Source organism: Akebia trifoliata, chromosome 1, assembly GCF_017979445.1.
Source record: "Akebia trifoliata isolate Shusen 1 chromosome 1, ASM1797944v1, whole genome shotgun sequence".
Taxonomy (NCBI): Eukaryota; Viridiplantae; Streptophyta; class Magnoliopsida; order Ranunculales; family Lardizabalaceae; genus Akebia; species Akebia trifoliata.
In genome coordinates, this window is record NC_141375.1 from 18,936,695 (window position 1) to 18,960,024 (window position 23,330).

Genomic DNA, 23,330 nt, shown 5'->3' on the forward strand with positions numbered 1-23,330 from the left:
GTATTTTTGAGTAAAAAATCTATTAAATAAAACTTATTTATTTTCTTACAAAAGTTGTTAATTCTAAACTGTAAAAAGAGTTTATCTTTTAATGGAAAATCCTTGGGGGACTTTGTTTTCACTGCATTGAGGTGATAGCGATAGATGTGTTTCCTCGAGATATGAGTAAAAAGCATCCACGATTATATTCGCACCTCCACATCACAAATGTGAGAATCGCACTAAAGCCTAGTGTCACCCCAGCATTACTTTTTTTATTTTTTATTATTATTATTATAGAGAGAGAATAAGCACTGAAGCAAAGAGTTGTGCTAAAGTGACCTCAGCGGGCGGTGGCACACGCATATCCGTAAATGCATTTTACTTGCATCTCGGAAAAATGCATCTACATCAAGATATCTCCTGTGCATCCTCCTCTGAGGTCATTCCAGCATTAAACTTCGAAATATATTATATATAATGCTTTGGTGGCACACAACACCATAAGACATTTTTGAAATTGACACTGCAACTTCACACCTGCTCCATGTTCTAGTCACTAAGGGTTTTCCAACAACATTAGAGATTCCACTCTAAATGCATCACAATTTTATGAATCTGACATTTAAAATTAAATTTTTTGTTTTTAAATAAGTTATGATCTTGTATTATTGCATTCGCAGAGCGGGTTTTGGTATTTTTTTTTTTTTACTAATACCAGAACCCTTTCTCTTTTTCTTTCTCTGCATATCATGGGTATCCTCCCCCTTCAGGTAAGACTACTCCCACGGTCACACGCACTGCCCCCTCAGAAAGTCAATGGTTAACAGGACCCTGGAGGGTGGCCCCAAGGAATTCATTGCTTCATGGGGCTTCGAACACTTGACCTACCCTTCCTAAGGAGCTTATCAATGCTCTGGCTTGCCACTAGGCCAACCCCTTAGGGTTACTAATATTGGAACCCTAACTGATATCAAGTAGTTGGTAAATGAAAGGCAGGTTTTGAATTGTATCAACTACTCAGAAATATGAACATAATAAACTGAAGATTATGATGACATATAAAGCTTTAACGATGTATGTTTTTCACTAACATCGAAACTACTGCAGAAATGGAGCTAAAATTGTAGGATTGGTTGATGTTCAACAAAATTTGAACTTTTTCAGAGATGGAGAACTGACAAATTCAAACTTTATTGGAGGAACAAAAATACAAGATGGCTAAAGAGCCCTAGAGGACCTTAAGTTTGGTCTTTAGAACGCATGTAATCACTAACTTGAGCCAAGAAAAGATGCAATGCACGAAGTCGATGCGATGAAAGGGGGACTTTACACTCTCTTTTGTAATGTAACAAAAGAAGAATGATTTTGCAAACTTGAGGATGTCATAGTCCCCACCATCCAGACTACTGTAAGCTCCTTAGGAGTCAAGTTGCCACCACTGCTGCAGCGAATATGACTAAGTTTAATTTGGGTTTTAGGGGAAGGGACAGATTAAGATTGTCCTGTTTTATGAAAGAAATTAAAAAAGGGATCTTCTTCAAATCCCAAAATTAAGGCATCCCTGCCCTTCTCCATTTCACATCATGGATTTCCCAACTGCCCATTAGTGAAATATAAATTGAACAAAACAGTTATAAAAAAAAATGGTCATCAGTAAATAGTTTATTGGCAGACAGCGGCCGCACAATTTACATGCGTGTTTGCTATGAATGCCAAGACAAAAAAAGAAAAAAGAAAAAGGAACAATAAAGGTGAAAAGGAGAAGAATTTACATGAAACCAATGGACTAGAAGAGAACATCAATATCTGATTATTCCCATGTTCTTGTTATCTTCAAGTTCCTCCATTGCAATGATGGATAAAACCATTACTCTCAGCATCCTTACGCTTCGGTTTGACCTGATTTAAACCCCATATGCGAATTGTACGGTCATCACTGGCCGATGCCAACATATGGGGGTTAGCTGGATTCCAGTTCACAGAGTTAACAGCTCCAGAATGCCCAGACAATACCTCTAGGAGCTCTCCAGTACCTCTGTGCCATATATAAACCTGCAAATAGGAGTGATGCACCCATTATCTCCCAAAATCGCAAATGCCTTGTTACAAATGATAAATCTACCCACAGTTCTTCAGAAATGAGGGCACAATTAGAGATATTTACATCTTAAAACAATTCCTTCACCTTCTGCACCAACTATTAAATTTGGTGAGAAAGTCAAAATCACAAATGACCTTTTTTTTCTAAATGATACATCTACCCATAATACCTAAGAAATGAGAGCAGAACAGGTTAATGTAAAGGTACCTACGTCTTAAAGAAAATCCTTTCACCTTTTGCACCTACCATTAAATTGGTGGAAAATTGTGAAACCAAGCCACAACTTGGATTAGCCATATTAGAATTTGCAATGACAATACTATACTGAACGTTAATCAATGCCATTCATTTGAGTACTCCTCCCCCTCTCCTGAGAGATACCCATTCAGAGGGACAAGTAAATATCTTTTGTCCATTGATAGGTAGCTAAATATTATTTCAATCAATATTACCATCACAGAAGGGAAAAAAAAAAAAAAATTAATAAAATGAAGTAACTTGGATAACTGTGGGAGACTTTACTAAGTTTAATTTGATGTAGAGAAAATCTAAGGCTTCTATTAGTTACAAATTAATGACAGTTGACTAATGGTGTACCAGCAACATTAGGGGTTTGAGACAGGATGATCCTTTATCGCCCTTCTTGTTCTTGATTGTTGCCGAGGTGTTGGGTTGGATGGTGGGTAAGGCGGTGGAGAATGGTGATCTTGGCAGCTTCGCAGTTCACACATCTGGGCCAATGGTTTCTTTTCTACAGTCCCCAGACAACACGTTGATCTTCTTATATGCAGATCTGCATCAGGTTAGGTTTCTTGGCAGTGTTCTTTGTTGTTTCAAGGAGGTCTCCGGAATCCCAGTCAATGTTCAAAAAAGTAGGTATTTGCGGTGGGCCATGTGCAGGAGGTGGGAGTGTAAGCAACTAATTTGGGTTGCGGGGTAGGTTATCTTCTGTTTTCATATTTGGTTCTTCCGTTGAGGGCATCATATGATAGCAAGTCCATTTGGGAGCCTGTCATTGAGCGAGTAAAGACAAGATTGGGGGCGTGGCAGAATTGCACCTATCAAAAGGGGGAGTTGACAAGTGTATCACCTGTCAATCTTTTCAGTACAAAGGGGTGTGGAAGGCCAGATGGATAAGCTCTTTAGAGACTTTCTCTGGCATGATGGGGAGAAACAAAAATATCATCTAGTAAGTTGGGAACAAGTTTGTGTTGATAGGAAGTTCGGAGGTCTGGGCTTTAGGAAAGTGGGTTTAATGAATCAAGCTTTGTTGGGAAAGTGGCTTTGGAGGCTTGGGGAGGAAAGGGAATGCTTGTGGCGCAAAGTCATCTTGGCAAAGTTTGGGGTGGGGATAGGTTTGATAGGGAAAGTAAGGAATTGAATAAGACGTATGGGTGCAGGATGTGGAAAGGATTTATGAGGGTGCTTCCTAAATTTAAGAAAAGAGTGAGGTTCAAGGTGGGGGGGAGGTGATTAGAGTCAATTCTGGGAGAATGTGTGATGTGGAGAAAGGCGTTGAAAGACCAATTTCCTGGTTTGTACTCCATCTCTAGAAAAAGACTATCATCCATCTTGGAGTGCAAGGGACAGGTGCATGGGGATTGGGATCTCATGTTTTGGAGGGCACTAGGATCTCTTGCTTTGTTTGAGCAGCTACCTGGGGGAGAATTCTAACGTCAGACCACTTGAGAAGGAGAGGTTTTTGCGGACCGATTGTGTATTGTACGTGCAGAAGGGAAGAAGAATCAATGGACCACTTGTTACTTCATTGTGTTAGAGCGAGGGAAATCTGGTCACACTTCTTTATGCTGTTTGGGGTGGAGGGACGCTTGTCTTCTGCTATCAAAGAGGTGCTGGAATCTTGGTCTCATTTGGGTTACTGCTCCACTAAGTTTAAGCGGATCTTGTGGAGCTTTGTTCCTTTTGCTATAGTTTGGGGGACTTGGAATTAGCGAAATGGGAGAATGTTCGAGGAAAAGGAGTGCTTGGTGGAAGATATTATTAACTCTATCTTGTGTTTGCTCTTCTTTTGGTCTGAAATTTTTAAGGAGCTAAGAGGGGTATTCATTGAGGATTCTGTGTTTAGATGGGATAGAGTTTGTAATCTTTCGGGATTAGTGTGTTGTTGGTCTTCGGAGACACTCTCCTCTCGTTTCAATGTTATTTTTTTCATCTAGCAAAAACAGCAACATTAGAGGTTCCACTTTGAATGCATCACTTGACATATACCACATGGATCTATTTTGGTAAATATGACCAAATCAAATACTTGTTAAGAATCCAAACTATTTTTTTTTATTTTTTATAAGGAACTGTAGAATATTTTTGGGGCCATTCAAAGAAACTGTTATATTACCACTGGATCATTTTGAGTTCTTGTGCAATATATAGATTCTAGGTAGGACCTATCAGATGGTTGACCATCGGATAAGGAGTAGATCATGACAATGATGATTTCAGACCACCTCTCGAGGATTCATGCTACCAACACACGACGATTGCACCTTTTCGGTGTTCAAACTTACTATACATTTAAAAAGAACTATTCAAAACACCACTTTACTTTTTAAGCTTGTTCAGAAAAGGAAAGAAGAGAAATCCATACCAGTGAGTCCTCACTCCCGCTAGCAATGAAAGCTTGCTCGAATCCACCAAAACAAGACCTAATGACAAATCGGGTGCGCTTATGACCTTTGTACTTCGCAACAAGCTTAAGATCACCATCTATGCTCCATAAATGGATCTCTTGGTTTAGATTATTAACCAGTAAGAATTTATTGTCCCTTGATAATGAGAACGAAGTTATTATTTGCTCCTCTTCGATCAGTCTCTCAACTTTAGCTTCCCTATCAAGCAGTAATATTGCAGTTTCCCTACACATGCTTATGATCTGTTTTCCGTCATTTGTTATGCTCATGTCCGAGATCTTAAGTGTCCGCTGACCTTTCCAACATTCCAACTCTTGCCCATCCAAATCCCACATACAGATGCTCTTGTCGGTCACACCTGAACATATTCTTTTCCCATCAGGGAACCATCCACACGATATAAGGCCAAGACCTATCTTTTCGTAAACTTGGAGGCATTGACCAGATATGACATCCCAGCGTCTGATAACCTCCTCCTTTCCGCACGTGAGGAGTTGGGTGCTGTCGGGGCTCCATGAAACAGTCACGACAGGTTTTTGGTGGCCAGTCAGTGTGTGCTTCAAGGACACCACACCATCTTCGTTGACCTAAAACATTACGTATCTTAGAAAAATGAGAATAGTAGACATTATTTTGATGAAAATATGTGGGCATAGGGATAATTAAATAAGAAATATAACCAATAGTATTATGGAGTCGCTGCATTTATTATTGGCCCAGAGCTGGACCAAGATTTGCTACACGTAAGGTTCAGCTTCATCAGAAAATCTTAACCATACAATCAATTACATTATCCGAGACAATCATGTGTAATCCCACAAAATAATGCATAAAGTAGAAGGTTTATAATACTTGACTAAACTGAGACTTTGGTCCAAGAAATCTCCATCCTGGCCGTGATTATAACAGAGGTCCGAAATTTCGTTTCGTCTTTGAAAGTTTTCAGCAGAGACATTCCAAGACAATTCGGAGAAATAATTTTGTCTGTCTTGGAATGTTTTGATCAAACCAATCTGAGATGAACCTAGAATACATGCTTTTCTCTAGATTCTTGAAAAGCATTAAAAAGTACACAGAACAAAACACACACACACACAAAATTGACATACTTCAGCAATACCAACTAAGCATAAAGAGAACATGTGCATATCAAACGAATCACACAAAGACATGCAATCAAAGACGAACCTACAAAAATGATTTTACATGTTTTTTCCTCTAGATTCTTCGAAAAATATTTAAAAATACTCAACATCACAACCACCACCACAAGAACAAAAATCAAATGAAATAAATGTGACATACTTCAGGGCAATCTAATTTGACATAAAGAGAACATATGAATACTAAATAAGTTTGACTGGAGTTGTGTTGACCACCATATGCAGTGACAAATAAAGAAGACACTCTTCACTGAGTCAATAAATTCATTGTCTAATTAAAATGAATATTGTTAGTACCTTGTCCAGAATATTAAATATTTCTAACATTTGATAAAGGTTAAACCCTTTTTTCCTTCTGGATAACCCAAGTTCGGAACAAAATAAGATCTATTTCCCTCTCTCTTTGATTTGCCTCCATTATAAGTTATGGGTACATTAGGTATGCCATTTTGGATTCTTTTAGTATGACCATGATCTCATTGGATGCTAGCTAATGACCTATCACCAGTCCAATTATTGAGAGATTCTATTGCCTCACCAACTTTTGCTAACGCTACCCCAATTCACATGTAAATCACCAAAGAATTAGCACACATTTGGGGTGGCGTTAGCATAAGTTGGTGTGGCAATAGAATCTCTCTTATTTTAATGCAATCTAACTAGGTGAACATATTTTCTCAGCATATCGATACCTAATGGTGAGTATAAAAAACAAAAGTGTGATACATTTAACATAAATGGAACTTTTGCTAACACAACCCCAATTCATAAGTAAATCACCAAAGAATTAGCACATATTTGGGGTGGCATTAGCATAAGTAGGGGTGGCAATAGAATCTCTCTTATTTTAATGCAATCTAACTTGGTGAACATATTTTCTCAGTATATTGATACCTAATGGTAAGTATAAAAAACGAAAGTGTGATATATTTAACATAAGTGGTTGTAAGATTCTTTTTATAACCCAAAATAATGTTTTCAGAGGCCTTTGAGGCGTGAGCCTCAAGGGCTGCCTCAGTATGAAGTGCATCAAAAACCCATTGAGGCGGTAGACTAAGGCGTCCAAACACTTGAGGCATTGATGAAGCATTAAAATGGTGTACACCTCTATCGAGGCATGACTGGGGTGTATGTTGTTACTTTTTCTGAGGCGTAACCCTTTGTTGTGAATAGAAATTACTTTTTTTTTAACTTGCTTTTATTTCCATTTTAAGTGTTATTTTACACCTATGCTTCCTGTACCGCTAAATAGGTTGTTATGTAGGTGGAAGTCAGAAATTTCTGACTTTTAAACCTTATTTTTCTTTCTATTTTGCTATATTTTCTATAACTGTGATTTGATTTTCTACTACCATGGTGCCATTGCCATATACATAAATCCTCCCAACAGATTTACAAAGCCAACAAGTAGACTGATTTCCTACTCTACCATGGTGCCATTTTCTTTTCTTTTTTTAACATTTAGCATAAAAATTCCAAAGGTTTATGGCAATGGCAAAAAAGGGGCACTGTTTTTTTAATACTCAAAACAGGGCTATTTGCTACAGGAACTCATGTTTTTGGACAGAAATGCCCTCACCTATAATTTCACTAATAAACCCTTGAAAAATAATCTTCTAAATTGTAACTTTCTCCCTGCCAACATTTTATACCATCGGAATAGAGAGATCCATTCTCTACCAAAACCAACCAAAAATCCATTGGAGTGCACCAAAGAGGCTCTAGATTCAAGGAACAATAGTGAACCTTGTAGCTACGCACTCTCGTGTTTGATCCACGGTCTATTGAAGATTTCAACCGAAGGTTATCAATCTCTCCTCTATTTCATTCATTTTTTTTAAATTGTTTATACATACTTGTAATCTTGATATATTTCTTTATATAATTGGAAAATGATAGCAAAAGAAATTGATTTCACAGAATTTTTTATGATTTGTTCATAAAATTTACCCAATGTAGAACCTCGACGCTGGAATGTACCGTCGAGACTCAAACAGTACCTATTGCTGAACCTTGATGACAAAAGTTCTTGTAAATGAAAAATGTCCATAGCATCAACAATAGGTACCATTGAGCCTTGACACTATAATACATTCCAGCACCGACGTTCGACACTGGGTAAATTTCATGAATTAAAACTGTAAAAATTTCATGAAATCAATTTTATTTTGCTTCCATTTTCCATTTGTATAACTATGAACAAGAAATATATCAAGATTGTAAGAATATAAAAACAATTTTAAAAAAATGAAAGAAATAGAGGAGAGATTGATAATCTTTGCTTGAAATCTTCAAAAGATCGTTGATCAAACACAAGATTTTGTTACTCAAATCTAGAGTCTCTTTGATGAACTCCGATTTCCTCACATTATCATAAACATTTTTTTACCTTCTAAATATTTATGAATAAGTTACTAATATATCTAACTAATTAGAATATGGATAATTGTACGTGCATACTTATATGAATATTTTGGTAGATGATTTACTATTCACAAAATATTTCCACCAAAATCATGCATTTTTTTATCTAAAATTTGATTATTTCAATAGAAATTCACTATTCACCAAAATATTTTTGCAAAATGAACAGTGATTTCCACTAAAATATATACATAAAGAAATATTTCGTGCCAGACCTTGTGGAAATGAAAAGATTTTGGTATATTTCAGTGAAATATCTTAAAATTTAATACTATGCTCAAAAGTGAGAGGTCTTCATCATGCTTGATATAACAGTGTTAACTGGCCTCTTCCGAAGCACATTTTGCCCAAGTATATGCATTGGAACAAGGAAAATTGCTGGGAATTGAATTCTAAATTCTTGGATTCCAAATTAGATGCATTTGGGACAGCCAAATTCTGGGAATTATGAGTTATTTTCTTTAAATTTATGGAATTGCAAGTTCTATTGGAACGATGTTACTTATCCTTGTTGCGAGATATTTTAGTCAACTAAGACGTTTATTATCTGATTATTGTGGGTCCTCATAAACATGACATGAAAAGGGTCAAGTTTGACCCAAAATCTAACTCAACCAAACCATATTTAGTGGGTCATCCTCACACTACGATCTGTCTTCAGTATGGGCTGAACTAAGATCATTTGAGGTCAGATATGGATCACGTGAGGTCAGGTATTGGATAATGAGTCGGTAATTTGGATCCAAATAGAAATAAGATTGGAATCTTGTTCCAAAGTTATGTATCTGGGATTTCTACAAACCTGACCCATACCCATTGACGTTGGACGAAGAGGAAGAAGGTGAAATATGGGTAGGGAATCTGATTTGGAAGCGGGTTAAATATTAAGGGATTTCAAGAAAAGGTTTCAGACCCAGAAGATTGTATGGGATATTGTGAAAGGTTTCCACAATCCCAAAGGCTAAATGTTGAAAGGTAAGATGCAAATTTTTGCAATTACAATATTTTTTTCAACAGGGAACTATAATTAGGTTTAGGGGCATTAAAAATGGTTTGATTTGATGGAGGGATGGTTTAAGGGTTGTAAAGTGAGGACTAAGGATTGAGAGAAAGGGGAAAGGATTAAGGGTTGAGGAAAAGGGGTTTCAAGAATTCAAGATTCAAGAATTAAGAGTTCTTGAATTTTCAAGAAAATCAATAACAAAACATTTAAAAGAAAATAAGATTAGAAGAGAAGGGATAAAAGGATAGGACCTTGGAATTATCACATCAATAATGTTGAAGAACTCACACCAAGAAACTCCTTTGAAAGAAACTAATTCTTTATTCCATAAACTCTTTGTCAATACAATCTATACATAAAGAAAACTCTAAGAATCCTAATAAAACTAAAGGAGAGTCCTAACAAGATTCAACTACTAAAATAGAAACCAAATCAGGATTTGATCTCCACGTAAATAAAACATAAATAATTTTTGTTAATAAAGACCACCCTACAAGAAATAGGAATTAGTCATAGGCCCACGAAATGCTCATAATTGTGAATAAATGAGGACTGCAAATACTTAACAATAAAGTCCTTGGCTGAAAATAATATCCTAAAAAAATTCTACTCTTCAACCTTTGATGTACCCATCACCCATCCTACAGGCAATTGATTGTAGTCAAATTACACGATATGGATAATATATTGGGCCTAGGTCAAAGGAAGTGGATCCGAGTCGAATTTGAACATTGATAAGAATTTATATGGATACAACACAGGTCCAACCCAATTCACGGATGATTGTCAACAGATCAATTTTGGATCGGATTGAGGTATTCATAGCAATTTAATAACAATTGGATTGGGTAATGGCCCGCTCCAATGGCTTACTACATTAGATCGGGTATATAACAAATCCCCACACCTTACTCTGATTGCAAAGCTACCTTGAGGTTCTGGGTTCAAGTCCAGCTTACCCATCTGTTTATCCATTGTGCATTCGCTAACTCAGTGCGGTCTTGTTTTCTCTCTTTGTTACATGTATCCTAGTGTCCCCCCTCTGTCAATTATTCAAGTCCTCCAATGTTAAAGGTTGACTAAGTTGGCAAGTAGAGAGATATTCCTTTGAAATCTGGTTCCTTCTGCTATTTGTTGGGGTTTATGGAAATAAAGGAATGGAAGAATCTTTGATGGGAAGGAGCTATTTCTTCAAGAAACCATCTTTTATATTTGGGGCTTTAATTTTCATTGGTGTAAGCAACATAAGGAGTTTAGGGGTTTCTCTTTTAAAGATTTTCATTCTAGGTGGGATCTTGTTAGTGATAAGGGAGGTTAACTTTTGCAGTTCTGTTGTTTGAGACCATTTCGTCCTCCTTTAATAAAAGTTGACCTCTCAAAAAAAAAGGAAAAAAAAAAAAAACAAAGCAATAGGTTTGGACAATATGTGGACTAACGATGGAATAATTATTAAGGTATATTTTGGCTCTAGAGGAGATATGTAATTGGTGGATACTAAAGTATTAAATCAAGGGGATGGGCCAAAATTTACAGCAAATCACCCTTTCAAGTATTCGTAGATCAAAGGAGTGTCCCTTGTTGTCATCAGGTTTGCATAGAAGGTGAATAATCCTCCAGAGAATTGAAATATTATTCGAGATGAAGTTTCTAATATCAAGGCTAGTCATTAGCCTTATTCTTAATACTCATATACTTCAAATTAAGTGTTGAAGAAACAATGTAGGAATGTCCATTGATCGGGTTAAGCGGAAAAACCAAAACCAACTTGACCAATTGAATCAAATCTTAGGGAAAGACATACAGGGGTAGAGAGATGATAGAAGGCAGAACAAGACCTAGACAAAGAAAGAGGACAGAAGATGGAACAACCCATATGAAAACTCAAAAACTAAAAGGTTACCTCCCATATTATTGCAGATCGATCATTGGATGAAGAGGCTAAGTACTTTCCATTATGCGAAAATTGCAAAAACCATACTTCATCAAGGTGACCTTGCAGTACCTGTTCATTGAAAAAAAAAAAAAAGGACTTCAGGAATACTTCCAAAATATTTGAAAGAACAGAATCCATAACAGCAAACACAAGCCAAAAGTGTGGTACGTTTGAACTGGGTAGGACATTTCAAAAATATTCTGGTAGGCTATTTGGAATGGAACTGATTCAAAGGCAGCGGATGTATCAATTTCTTATCCAAAAGGGAAACAATAATTACTCGTGTGAAGTCCTCTTCTTAAGTCATGTTCATTGTCTATTGATATTTCTTCCATGTCATTAAAATAATTTAATATGATCCTAGTGAAATGTTCCCAAAAGTAAAACTTACTATAAAAAAAAAAGAGCATACAATTGCTGGTGATCAAAGTTGATACAACTCAAGCTAAGGAGGCAATGAAATCCAACAGTAGCACTATTTGCCAAAATTAATTCTAGCCGTTCTACATAGTATTGCATCAATGGGACCAGTGGCTCATTAAGCATATACAACTGATCTTGACAAGAAAAAATAATTGCTCACAGAATCCGGGACCCACCAATAACATGAGCCCGTGTGTATTGAATGGCATCCCTAATTTATAAAACTGCCCTTTTTAGACTTGACATGGCATGCACTGGAGAGTCTGTGAGTACTGTGACGAAAAATTCTGTAAGCAAAAAATCTCTCATCTTTTCAATGGTCCTTATTTATTTTCTAAAATTATTAATAAGAACCATTGAAAAGACTTGTGGCTAGCAAGAGGTACATGAGAGATCTGGAAGCACACATACTTCCATAGTTCAAAAGTGCACAGAACACTAGCAAGGATGAAAAGCAAGTAGGAGTTAAGAACCAGATGGTTTTCTTATCGTAAATACGGAAATGCCTAAGAAGTTTGGATTGTCCTAGCTATATTTTAAAAACTTAAAAGACGTTGGATGAATAGAGAAAAAACATCATAGTACCTATGCATAAGAATAAAAGAGACAACCAACTAACTACTGAGGTATTAAACTTATGAGCCACACTATAAAACTATAGGAAAGAATGATTGCCCAAAGGTTAAGACAACAAAGGAATATATCAAGAATCAATTTGGTTTTATGCCAGGTAGAACAACTATCAAGGCAATCTTTCTACTGAGACAAATGATAGAGAAATTTATAGAAAAGAAAAGTAATCTCCATATAATTTTTATCAGCATAGATAAAGCATATGAAAAAGAACTAAAAAGATAATTTGGTGGACATTGAGAAAGAAAAAAGGGTACCAATTTGAGAGGAGATATGACTGGTGAGAGAATAAATGGAAATGAGCCAAATGAGTTCCTAGTCTGGTTAACATTAGGGTTGGTTTTGAGTCCATGTTTGCTGGCTCTAGTTATGTATAAAGTAATTATTCGTATTCAATAACACGTACGTTGTCTATGTTAGATGATATAATATTAGTCAATGAGAATAAGGAGGGAGTAAATTCAAAACTAGAACTAGAGGTTCAAAGTCCAAGGTCTTTAGAAGAAATAAAACCAAAACCGAGTATGTACCATGCAACTTTAGTACTAACATCCATGGAGTGGAATATGTCGTGAAAATTAATGGTCAAGAAATACCTGAATTGTCCATTTTTGTCATCTCGAGTCATATATATATATATAGATATATAATTTTATTTTTTTTGATAACATAAGGTATCCCACATCCCTTTTGGGATATGACTAGTAATCTCAGACCTATTATACATAAGGATAGAGAGATTGAGGAATATGTTGCCCAGAGAATCAGAGTTGGATGGTTGAAAGTGGAGGTGCACTTCAAAAGTGCCATGTGACCGATGCATATCAATCAAATTAAAAAGGAATTTTTTTTCTAACATGGTAGCAAGACTAGCTATGCTTTATGGAGCTGAATGTTGGGAGGTCAAGAAGCATCATGTTAATAGATTGAGCATTGCAGAAATGAGGATGTTGTGATATGTGAGTAAAAAGGCTAAAAAAGATAATACTAGAAATGAACACAATCGAGAAAATGTAAAAGTAGCTCCAATAGGTAATAAACTAGGAGAAAGTTGAGAATTTAGGTACATTCAACAAAGACCAATTACTGCCCCAATTAGCAGAACTATGCAAGACAAAGGTTCTAAAAGATTCTAAAAGAGTGTAAAAAGACTCAAAAGAAGATGGATTGAGATGGTGAAAGCGGTATAAGCATTCTTTCAATTACAAAAGACTTGGTGCTACCTAGAAAAGCAGCAAGTACACTATTTATGTTCTCAGTATGATCCAACTTATTGGAATAAGTTATAAAGTTGTTAATGATATTTCTAGAAACAAATCTCAATACATTCATGGTTCTTTCTAGTATAAAATTGATACAAGATCCAATAACAGAATTGGACTAGGGATACGTCATCAACTAGCTTCCAATGGGATCATGGTTGTACTAAAGGAATCCAAAAATGGTGTACTTAACCCACCCATAGCTTATTTTACGTGCAAATTGATGTGAGAAAGTGAAATAGATTTTATTTCCTATTGAAGTTGTGAAATAAAAAAGTACGAACTCAAATGTTACTAATATTTGATAAGAGTATAATAAGATGATTTTGAAAGTATTTTTTGGTAGTCAACATGATTTCAATCAAATTTATTTGATCTACATAAATTCTCTCTACAGTAAGGTAGATTGCATAAGTGTGTGACATTTATATCATTTGATGGGTTTTTTTACCGGAAAATTTTAATCCTTATTCAAAACTATAGGGATGAAATTCAGAAAAATCAATTTTTGGGCAGGGTGGCCTAAGGTTTGTCATTGATTGCTTCGGATGAAACATTCTGAGATGAAATGAAACAAATAAAGACAATCTGAAAAGAACCAAAACATTCATTCCAAAAATATCTTGGCATGTTCGACTACCAGAGTGTATTTAAAAGGAAGATAGATGGAAGGTAACTGAAATTTAAACAATAAAGATCCAATTTTGGGGTGGGACACAAACCCAGATCAGTTTTCTCTCGTACGAAAGTTGAGGACTCGGAGAGTTGTAAACTCGTGTGAGTTGAGTTTGTCAAACACAAAACAATGAGTAACTCTCGCTAGTTGCAGACTCTCACGCCCAACATTTGGTTTTCAAACACACCCTAGGTGAGATGATCAACCATCAAAATTCTATCCAAAATCTAAAAGCAACAGCTGAAACAAAAAAACAAAAAAAAAAGAAACTATGGCTGGGGTTTCGGGCCAGATGCAAGAAGTCAAAAATATGGGATAAATTTGCTTTTCTTTTCTTTTCTTTTGTGTGTGTGTGTGTGTGGTGTGTGTGTGTGTGTGTGGGGTGGGGGGGGGGGGGGGGGGGGGGGGGGGGGGGGGGGGGGGGGGGGGGGGGGGTAGGGAGGTGAGAGGAGGGCACTATGAATAAGATGATTTGATTGAGAAGGAACCATTATGACTCAACTTCCAAACTCTCACATCCTCATTACTTGGGTTAGGGTATTATGTACGTTCCATCAAGGCATGAGGAGGGAAGTTGAAAGGAACGAAATAGTAGAGAAATTTGATCATCCTGAACCAAACCAACAAGGATGCCTCCTAATAAATAAAACCACTAAGATTGACCCACTAAACTTCAAAATGGCCACGAGTTATAATTTCACATATAACATCTTTAATCCCATGCTTCTCGCAATATCGCACTCCAACAGTTGAGCCAGTTTACTCGAATTTGGCTAATATGTGAAGTTAACTTCCATGAGATCCTTTGGCATCACGGAAACTTCTAGTAACATTCAGAAAACTTTCATCCTGAACATCCATTATTGAGCTTGTAGCTACATTTATGTACTTCTTAGCCTTTGGAAATCAGTCCAAATTGAAGGATCTAAAAAGAATGATTCATGGAAGATGAGGCGTCACAGGTTTAATACAGTAAAAGCATTATTCAACTTACCTCAATATTCCTCATCCATGAGTCTGCTTAAATCCCCAAAGCAGATTCTTCCCATGGTTTCTGCATCAATAAATGATTTTTTTAAGTGGAACTACTCTGAATATCAAAGTCCTTTCATCCAAAATCTTCACATCTTCTCATCTCCACTATTTTTTTTCATATGCAACCAGACTCTCTTTCTCTTCTCATGAGCCATTCCAATTAACGTTCCAAATATTATTATTTTTTCTCTCTTTTCCTCTTATTATAAAAGGTCTCAACCAGATTCAGACCTCTTAAATTGTCCTGTAACCTGTCTCAGATTCCCATAAGGTAGTACTTATCAATTTTAAAATATGTAGTAACTCCTATACTGTTTCTATATACAGACTTAATGTTCAGATTGTTAAAAACTTAAAGTTGACCTGACCACACACAGTCCATAGAGTAGATATATACAATTCAGATCAGTCCATATTCAATTCCTTAACTTCTATTCCAATTTAGTCCTATCAGTTCCTGTATATTCCTTAAAGCAGTCACCACAAAAGCCAGAAGAATTTCCAGTCTTACATAAATTCCATGTAATCAGTTCAGACCATTAAAAAACTTAGACAAACTCTACAGGTTTTTTTATATTTGTTATACATCACTGTGTAAGACCATAGTCACCAAGTCTGGGTTCGGGAAAAAGTCGGAAAAAAAAAATGGGGGAAAAAAAAAAGCTTGAAAAAATTGAAATAGTGTTAGAACAATATAATTTTTTCTACTAAGAGGTGGTATCATTTATATCTTCAAATCCTATTCTAAACTATAAGAATAAATCATAAAAGAAAAAAATTAGGGCTCTATTCTGAATTCTGAGTTTGGAGTTCAATTTTAGTTATAGAAAATGTTATGTTTATTAAAACATTACCCTTTAATTTTGAATTAAATTGTTAAAACATCCTTTTGGGTTTAAAAAATTTTAAAAATAATCATGTAATGTTAAATTAACTATGAAAATAACCTCCAAGAATTGGACGATTAAATCGCTTTTTTCAAAACTTCGCAATTTATTTGTGATTTAATCGACAACCTATAAAACCACTATTTAAACACGACTTTTTGAAAAAAGTCGATGACTTTAGTGACTATGTGTAAGACGACCTCTGCTCATGTTACCCATTTGGGGCTCCTAATTGCCCACTAGTAAAAGTTCTTTTGATCTGGTGATAAAAAAGCATGAGAAAAAATTGCATGGCAGAAGAAGCAATTCTCTCACTCTCAGCAAAGCTTTTACTTAAGCTTTATATACAATTTGTTTAACTTTTTCAACTAATCGGTACACAATCTAGACCACTTTGAGCACCTCCGAAGGATTATATGAAATAGAGACCGAACAGAAGATTTTATCTATATAGTAAAATGAGAGAATATGCACTTTGATGGTTGGAATGAAAACCCTTGATGGATCACGACAGCTCTCCCATCACTACATTCACAAGTAATGACTTATTGAACTTGCCTCCCTGTCCAACAGAATCTTCTTCAAAAGTTCCCACAATCAAAAAAGTTCCCATGCCCTACATAATACATTCCCTTGATCAAAATAGTTCCCATGCCCTATATAATACATTCCCTTGATCAAAATAGTTCCCTTTTTTTCAGACAGAGAGACAGCTTCATCGAAACACCTAGCCTTTCTCATTGGACCTCAATATATTAAATCCAAATAATTTGAAGATGTCATAATCATGTTTCTTAAATTTTTGTCAAAGCACCCCATCCATTTCTCTCTCTTGAACTAAAACTAGAGAGGGAGGAGCTCTGGTCGACTCTACTCTGCATCTCCCACGACCTCTCCCCCCCCCCCCCCCTCTTAATCATCAAAGAAATCTTGTTTAAGGTGCCCTACTCCACCGGTCCTCTTTTAGGATTTTTTTCAAACAAATTCTTGTTGGCAGAAAGCCCAGCAAAACACAAGCTAATCAGACTGATTTTCAGCGTTCCATGAGCAACCCCTACTCTTGAAAAAATAACTAAGAAAACCCTAGATCTACGCAAGCACCACACACACACACACACATACATACTAGAGTTCGCTCATGCCTACGGCACGGACATCCTCTCTCAGGTTAAGGGGGTAAAAGCATAAAAAATAAAATTGAAAGGGTATTATTGAAAAAAAATTAAGGTTAAAGGGGGTAAAAGAGAAAAGGAAATAAAGTGGATCCCACAAAACTATAGCTTGATGGAAGGGTTGAGGGAGTAGAAGGGAAAAAAATAAAGTTGGAAGGGTATTATTAAAAAAAATTGAGGTTAAAAGGGGTAAAAGAAGACATAATAAAGTTAAAAGGAGTGGAGAGTAAATGAAATAAAGTAGGCGCCACAAAACTATAGTTTGATGGGAGGTTTATCACCACACTAATTGCATGTCTCTAATGTTACGTACTACTATTTCCACCTAAAGAGAAAAATCTCAAAAATATTCCTTTGACATTCTTAAAACTTTGCACCAAAAATGAAGAAATCCTAGGATAGAGATGAAGATGTGCTGAGTTGATATTAGCAACTATCAAAATCCGATTGTTTCTCTCCGTCCCAATCCCCTGACAAAAAGCAAATGGAACAATGGCCCATAAGATCCTTCTCAAGGGGCGGTATATTGAAACCGTAAGTGATGCCAACCCTCAAACAGAGCATATAAAGAGAGCGGAAAGCAAGAGGAAATAATAAAAGGAGAAAGGAAATCTGCCCAAATTTCATGGAAGATGGAACAATGAAGGAACTGGTGATTAAAAGATTCCCCATCAGCCTTATGCAAAGGAGACAGATTTGCATAACTTAGTAATTGTTTTAACAGTAGTATAACTTAATACTGGAACTACATGGTAGTTTAAGACCTAACTTACAATACGAGCACGTTTGAATTTGTTACGAGTTTCCAAATTTTTTACTTCCATTCAGTGCTTTGAAAACCAGACCATTCAATGAACCATGAACTGTAAGGCTCACTGGATCATCCTAAATCGGTTGGCCACTTAGGTGAAATATTCAGTTCTATCAGGTATTGTGCAAAATATAAAAGAGTAAGAAAAAACCATGCTCTAAAACACTACTTCTAACCTTGAATTGAGACCTCAAGTATTTATGAAATTAAAAGTTCTTACTAACCACGTGAGTGTAATCTCGCAGAGAAAAGGACAAACTCTTCTTATATACTTGCATGAATATGATTAAAAATCCATATACAAGTAGAGAACAACTCAGATTTGCAGATACGACAACATTAAAAGAAGTCCCATAAATTTTAAGATGCACCAGTTAAGCTGAATACACCTACATTAGCTTCTTTTTTCTTTTCTTTTTTTGTTGATACATGGGTATCCAGACTTAGTCCGACTAGTCCCATGGACACACCAGTCACCACTTCTAGCACGTGCCTTGTGTACCTGGCCTTTTAAAGCACCAGGGTGGTGGCCAACAAGGGTGAAGTGATTCGAACTCAGGACCTCTGCTTCCTGAGGCATGGTCCTGGCCATCTCACCAACCCCTTGTTGGTTACCTACATTAGTTCAATATGTTCACAAACTAATCAAGCCAAGGTAAGAAATGGAAGAAAAGATGGCATGTTGCGCACAAAGATGCTAAAATATTAAAGATAACTTGCCAACAGCCTTGGTTCTAACCTGTGAGGTTCGAGAAGGTATCTGGTCTCTTCCACACTGATGATCCGAGTACAATGACAGTGCACTATCCAAAGAGTTGTGGAATACGCACGCTTCACATTGCAATTTAAGAGCCTGTTCAACTAAATGTTCCAACCTTCTTTCTGGTACCATAACCTTAGGGGGCAACAATTTCTGCAATTTTTCAAGAAGCTTCGACCGTGACTTTGCACTCACGATATCTTGACTTTGAAACCCAAGTAATCCAAACTGAGGAGATATTATGAAGGCAGAAAGTTCGTGAACTCGGCTCTTGTTAATACAAAGAGGTGCAATCTCATTCCTCAAAGTCTTCAAAGCGTCCATGATTCTTTCCTTTTCAAGAAGTTCAAAGAATTTCTGCTCCAATATCAAGAACAATGCTGACTTCAAGGTAGTTTCATCCAAAATGTCAATTTTATGCAATGTTGACACACTTTCATCCCACCTACCATTAAGAACTTGTTGCCGTAACAAATTCACCACATTGGAGTGCAAGGGTATTCCAGATTCTTCCTCTAGAAGAGCCCCACTCTTTTCATAACCGAGAGAGTATAAGGCCGTGGTTATGATCTTGACGAATTCCACTCGTTTGATAACTCCTTTAGAACCAACCATTTCTTCATCCCCTTGGGAAGGTAGAGGTCGAGCCATTGAACTTCCCAAAGAGTCGGTGATGGACTTGGTAAGAGATGAGTTATTGGAGAGACTCCTCAATTCTCGTGAGGGCAATTTCACACGTTTTGAGGGTGGCTCATCATCCTCTGCACCTCCCATGAAATGCCCAAACTCAGCCCATATATATCCAGCACTGATGAAGGTAAAAGACAATAGCTAAAGAGCAGAAAATTTTATCTAAGGTGCGTCTGATGAAGCACAAATAAAAGAAAATGTTCCTGCAGAATTTTGTCAACAAAAAAGATTACAAACCCAGAAGCATACAAGTAGTGAGAACATGGAGTCCAGTTACAAATCTCACCAAGAGTACAATTCTGTAAGATTCAAAGCAATAAATAACAACTATATACTAGCATTAAAAACAGATTCCATATATAAATATCACCAAGATTCTATAGACTAACAACATGCAAAATTAAAATGGAAAAAGGTAGGATGCATGAAAGATTATGTATTTATGGTACACACCAATTCCTCCCCCCCCCCCCCCCCCACCCCTCTCTCTCTTCCTCTTTACCTAGTTGGACTAGAAAATGTGCAATTGAGCCAATGTGGTGCTTTAGGGCTAAAAAACTAATAAGTGAAGTGTTTCTACAAACTTCCACACTGCATAAGAGCTTAATTCAATTAAGCAAAAACACATATAGGCAATTAATGTTTCAAAAAAGCTTAAACCAATCCCTAAATCCCAGATCAATATTCAGGCTGTATAAATCAATAACAGAAACTGCAAGATTAAGAGAAGGTTTTTTTTGGATAGGAATATAAATTTATTAAAAGAAAAAAAGACAGAGAAGGAGTTTCATGAGACTACCAAAGAGCTACAAAAGCAAGCAAACAAAAAAGACAATGAGAAGGATAATACCCATAAGAGAAGGTACAATTTACACAGTAGTTTATGGCTTCAGATAAAACGTTGGATCAATATGCAGTTTCAATGATGCGTAAATAATCACAAAATATAAACAGAAATACTGAGATAACCAAACACTAGTTCCTTACAGAGCTATGAGATCTTATCAAGAATGAAGAATACATGGCGTACATATTCATTTCTGCATAAAAGGTGAGTAACTGATGCAAATTTCATCCCTCTTTTGAAAAAAAAAAAAAAAAATGTTTTGCAAGTTTGTTATGATGGGCATGGTTTAAAATTTTGTACCATTTCAGAATGTTCTCTCCGTGACATTTAGAACAGAATGTTCTGTCCGTGACATTTCGGATTTGGATGAGACCAAAACAAAACAATCAATGTTTCAAGAATGTTTCGTTTCGGTGTAGACTATCTCAGTTTTTCTCCCAACTGAGACATTTTCTCTAGACAGGGTAGCTCCCACAATCAGACTAGTGATGTATACAATACTCGAATTCTCAATGTAGATGCCACAATTTTTTTTATTCTCGACTTCCGTAGACTATTGGGTGTAGTAGGATCATCCATCAACAAAAGGACCACTTACAATAATCATCTAATGGCTACTCAAAATGAATTAATTTGGATTGTTTTAGGTCCCAATCTTTCTGATTTTACCAATGGAACAAATTTTCCAGGAAAAAAAAACAATAATTTCAGACATACTTGAGTTGTAACTAGCATAACATGGGCTTGTAGCACTCTATACTTAACGATTACTGATCCTTTTTTACAAATCCAATATATCCAAAAACAACAAGAGGGAGAGAAGTGCAATTATTCCATCAGAATCTCTATAGGGTAACAAAATAAAAATAACCCAAAATTTAACAAAATTTAAGGCATTATTGGATTACCATTGTTTGCACCCTAAAAATGAAAAATGGGAGCTTTTTTACCAAAAACAACCTAATACAACATAAAAATCAAAATAAAAAAACGATCCATAATGACCCTAATGTTAGAGCACAAAATTAATTGTGATTAGATAGGTAAAAGAAAGATCAAATAAACCCCAAATCAGAAACAATTGAGAGATGAATCCGGACCTTAAACAAAGGAGACAATCGGATCTAACCCCAGGCAAAACCCCTTAAGAACAAGATCTTACAAGCTGCGATTCAATACTACGAAACACAAAAATCGATTGTGGTAACCGATTCAGGTCAAAAGGGGGCAAAAATCAAGAAGATAAACCCATGTAGGAAATGATAAAATCATCAATCCTGCAAGATAATAAGAAAGAAAACGATCAAAACCCTAAAAAAAAAAAAAAAACAAGAATCTGATGAGTGGGTTTGTTTTTCAGTTTTAATTGAAAGTTTAACCCAAAAATAAAAAATAAAAAGAAGAAAATAATGATCTCTTTCACATGGGCGGTGTTAGGTTTTTATGGGGCATGTGACGTGAGGAAGGGAAGGATAATTGAGGAACGACACTCACGAAGTAGACGTCTTTACATTCAGGAAGCCAACTCACACATACCGAGAGAGAAGAGAGATGGGAAATCATATAGATACATTCATGTGGGTGTTATTCTTTCTACTAGTGCTTTTATTTGTGGGTTTTTTTATAATTTTCTTTTTGGACACGGTGAAGATCTGAATATATACATTTCTTAGCCCACAAGGCAAATAAGTTGGGCATTTAACAACTAAATGTCTATATCAAGTAAGGGTAGTAATGGTATATTACAGGTAAAAAAAAAATTTACCTCATCCGAGACTTATATCCCGAGAATGATCTCCTTCAGGAGGAGTTCACAGATCAAGACTCTACGACGATCAAGTTAGCAAGAAAAACAAGAAGGATATGATTAGAGCATGAGTCAAACAGTCATTTACCTTTATGTTGAACTTATTATTTATAAACTTCAACGGTCCTTACATTTATTAATAACTCACTTCTTTTGATTTTGTAGATACTTATACTTTAATATGTCACTATTCTTAATTTGTTATGAGAATTTATCTTTAAATGGAATTTTGGTGATCCTAGAAATCTTTTTTGTTTGAGGCTTGTTCTAATTCTCTTGTTAATTATGTAATCTTTATCTTTCCTCGACAAACTAACTACTAAACCGTGATCAATCGATTGTTCTAGGTTTTGTCATGTATCATTCAGGTTGAGTCCTCTCAAAGAGTTGATTGTGATGATTTGTGGATGTCCCGGCTAAACAAATCATCTACCAAGTGGGCTTGCTTGCTTCAAGGATGAGACAAATGTCTCTCCAGACTCAGCCTTGCTCTGTTTTAGTGGCCATTGGAAGTGTCTTATTGGTCCACGTACTTTAGTGTAATTATATCTCTTACAATCGCCCCCTCTCATATGCATCGATGATGGGTGAGACATACAAATTAAACATCTTTTTCGATAACTTCCTCTCTACATGGCATCTTACTACGTGTTTGAGATTTGAACAATCTGCACATCACCTATAAAAAAATAGTTTGCACATCAATTAATGCTACACTAAATTCGGGCATCTTCGGATCACTTCTCCAATGCCACTTCATCATTAGCTATGATTTAGGCTTAACTACCTAAAATTTCTCCCCTTTTAATTTGAATCATCTTTTATTTTCACTGTTCGCCTTCTTTTGCTTGGTTCAATGTTCATGCATAGCATCTTCCTCCTCTTTTCTTCATACCTTTCTACTTTTCCAACAATCCTGTCAACCTCCATTCTTTCAAGTGCACCTCTTACTCCATTTTCTTTATATATATTTTTTCCTTGTTTTTAGGCATGCCTACCAAGTGCATAGAAATGAGACTTCTCAATGAACATGATCCCTAGACTTCTTAGCATTTTGATATGAATGAAATTAG

General features: G+C 36.1%; 1 protein-coding gene across 2 annotated transcripts; it reads right to left on the reverse strand.

Moving 5' to 3' along the window:
- Window positions 1-1,570: 1,570 nt before the first annotated feature.
- LOC147410831 (WD repeat-containing protein 26 homolog) lies at window positions 1,571-22,098 on the reverse strand. 2 transcript variants are annotated; one of them, XM_086440637.1, is made up of 6 exons: window positions 21,945-22,098; window positions 21,551-21,727; window positions 18,893-19,806; window positions 11,222-11,323; window positions 4,689-5,318; window positions 1,571-2,034 (listed from the first exon to the last, which is right to left on the reverse strand). In XM_086440637.1, the coding sequence occupies exons 3-6, from the start codon at window positions 19,685-19,687 to the stop codon at window positions 1,816-1,818; spliced, it is 1,746 nt and encodes a 581-aa protein (XP_086296763.1). In that variant the 5' UTR covers window positions 19,688-19,806; window positions 21,551-21,727; window positions 21,945-22,098; the 3' UTR covers window positions 1,571-1,815. The 2 variants fall into 2 exon arrangements, with proteins under 2 accessions (XP_086296763.1, XP_086296772.1); XM_086440646.1 differs by lacking the exon at window positions 11,222-11,323.
- Window positions 22,099-23,330: the final 1,232 nt, after the last annotated feature.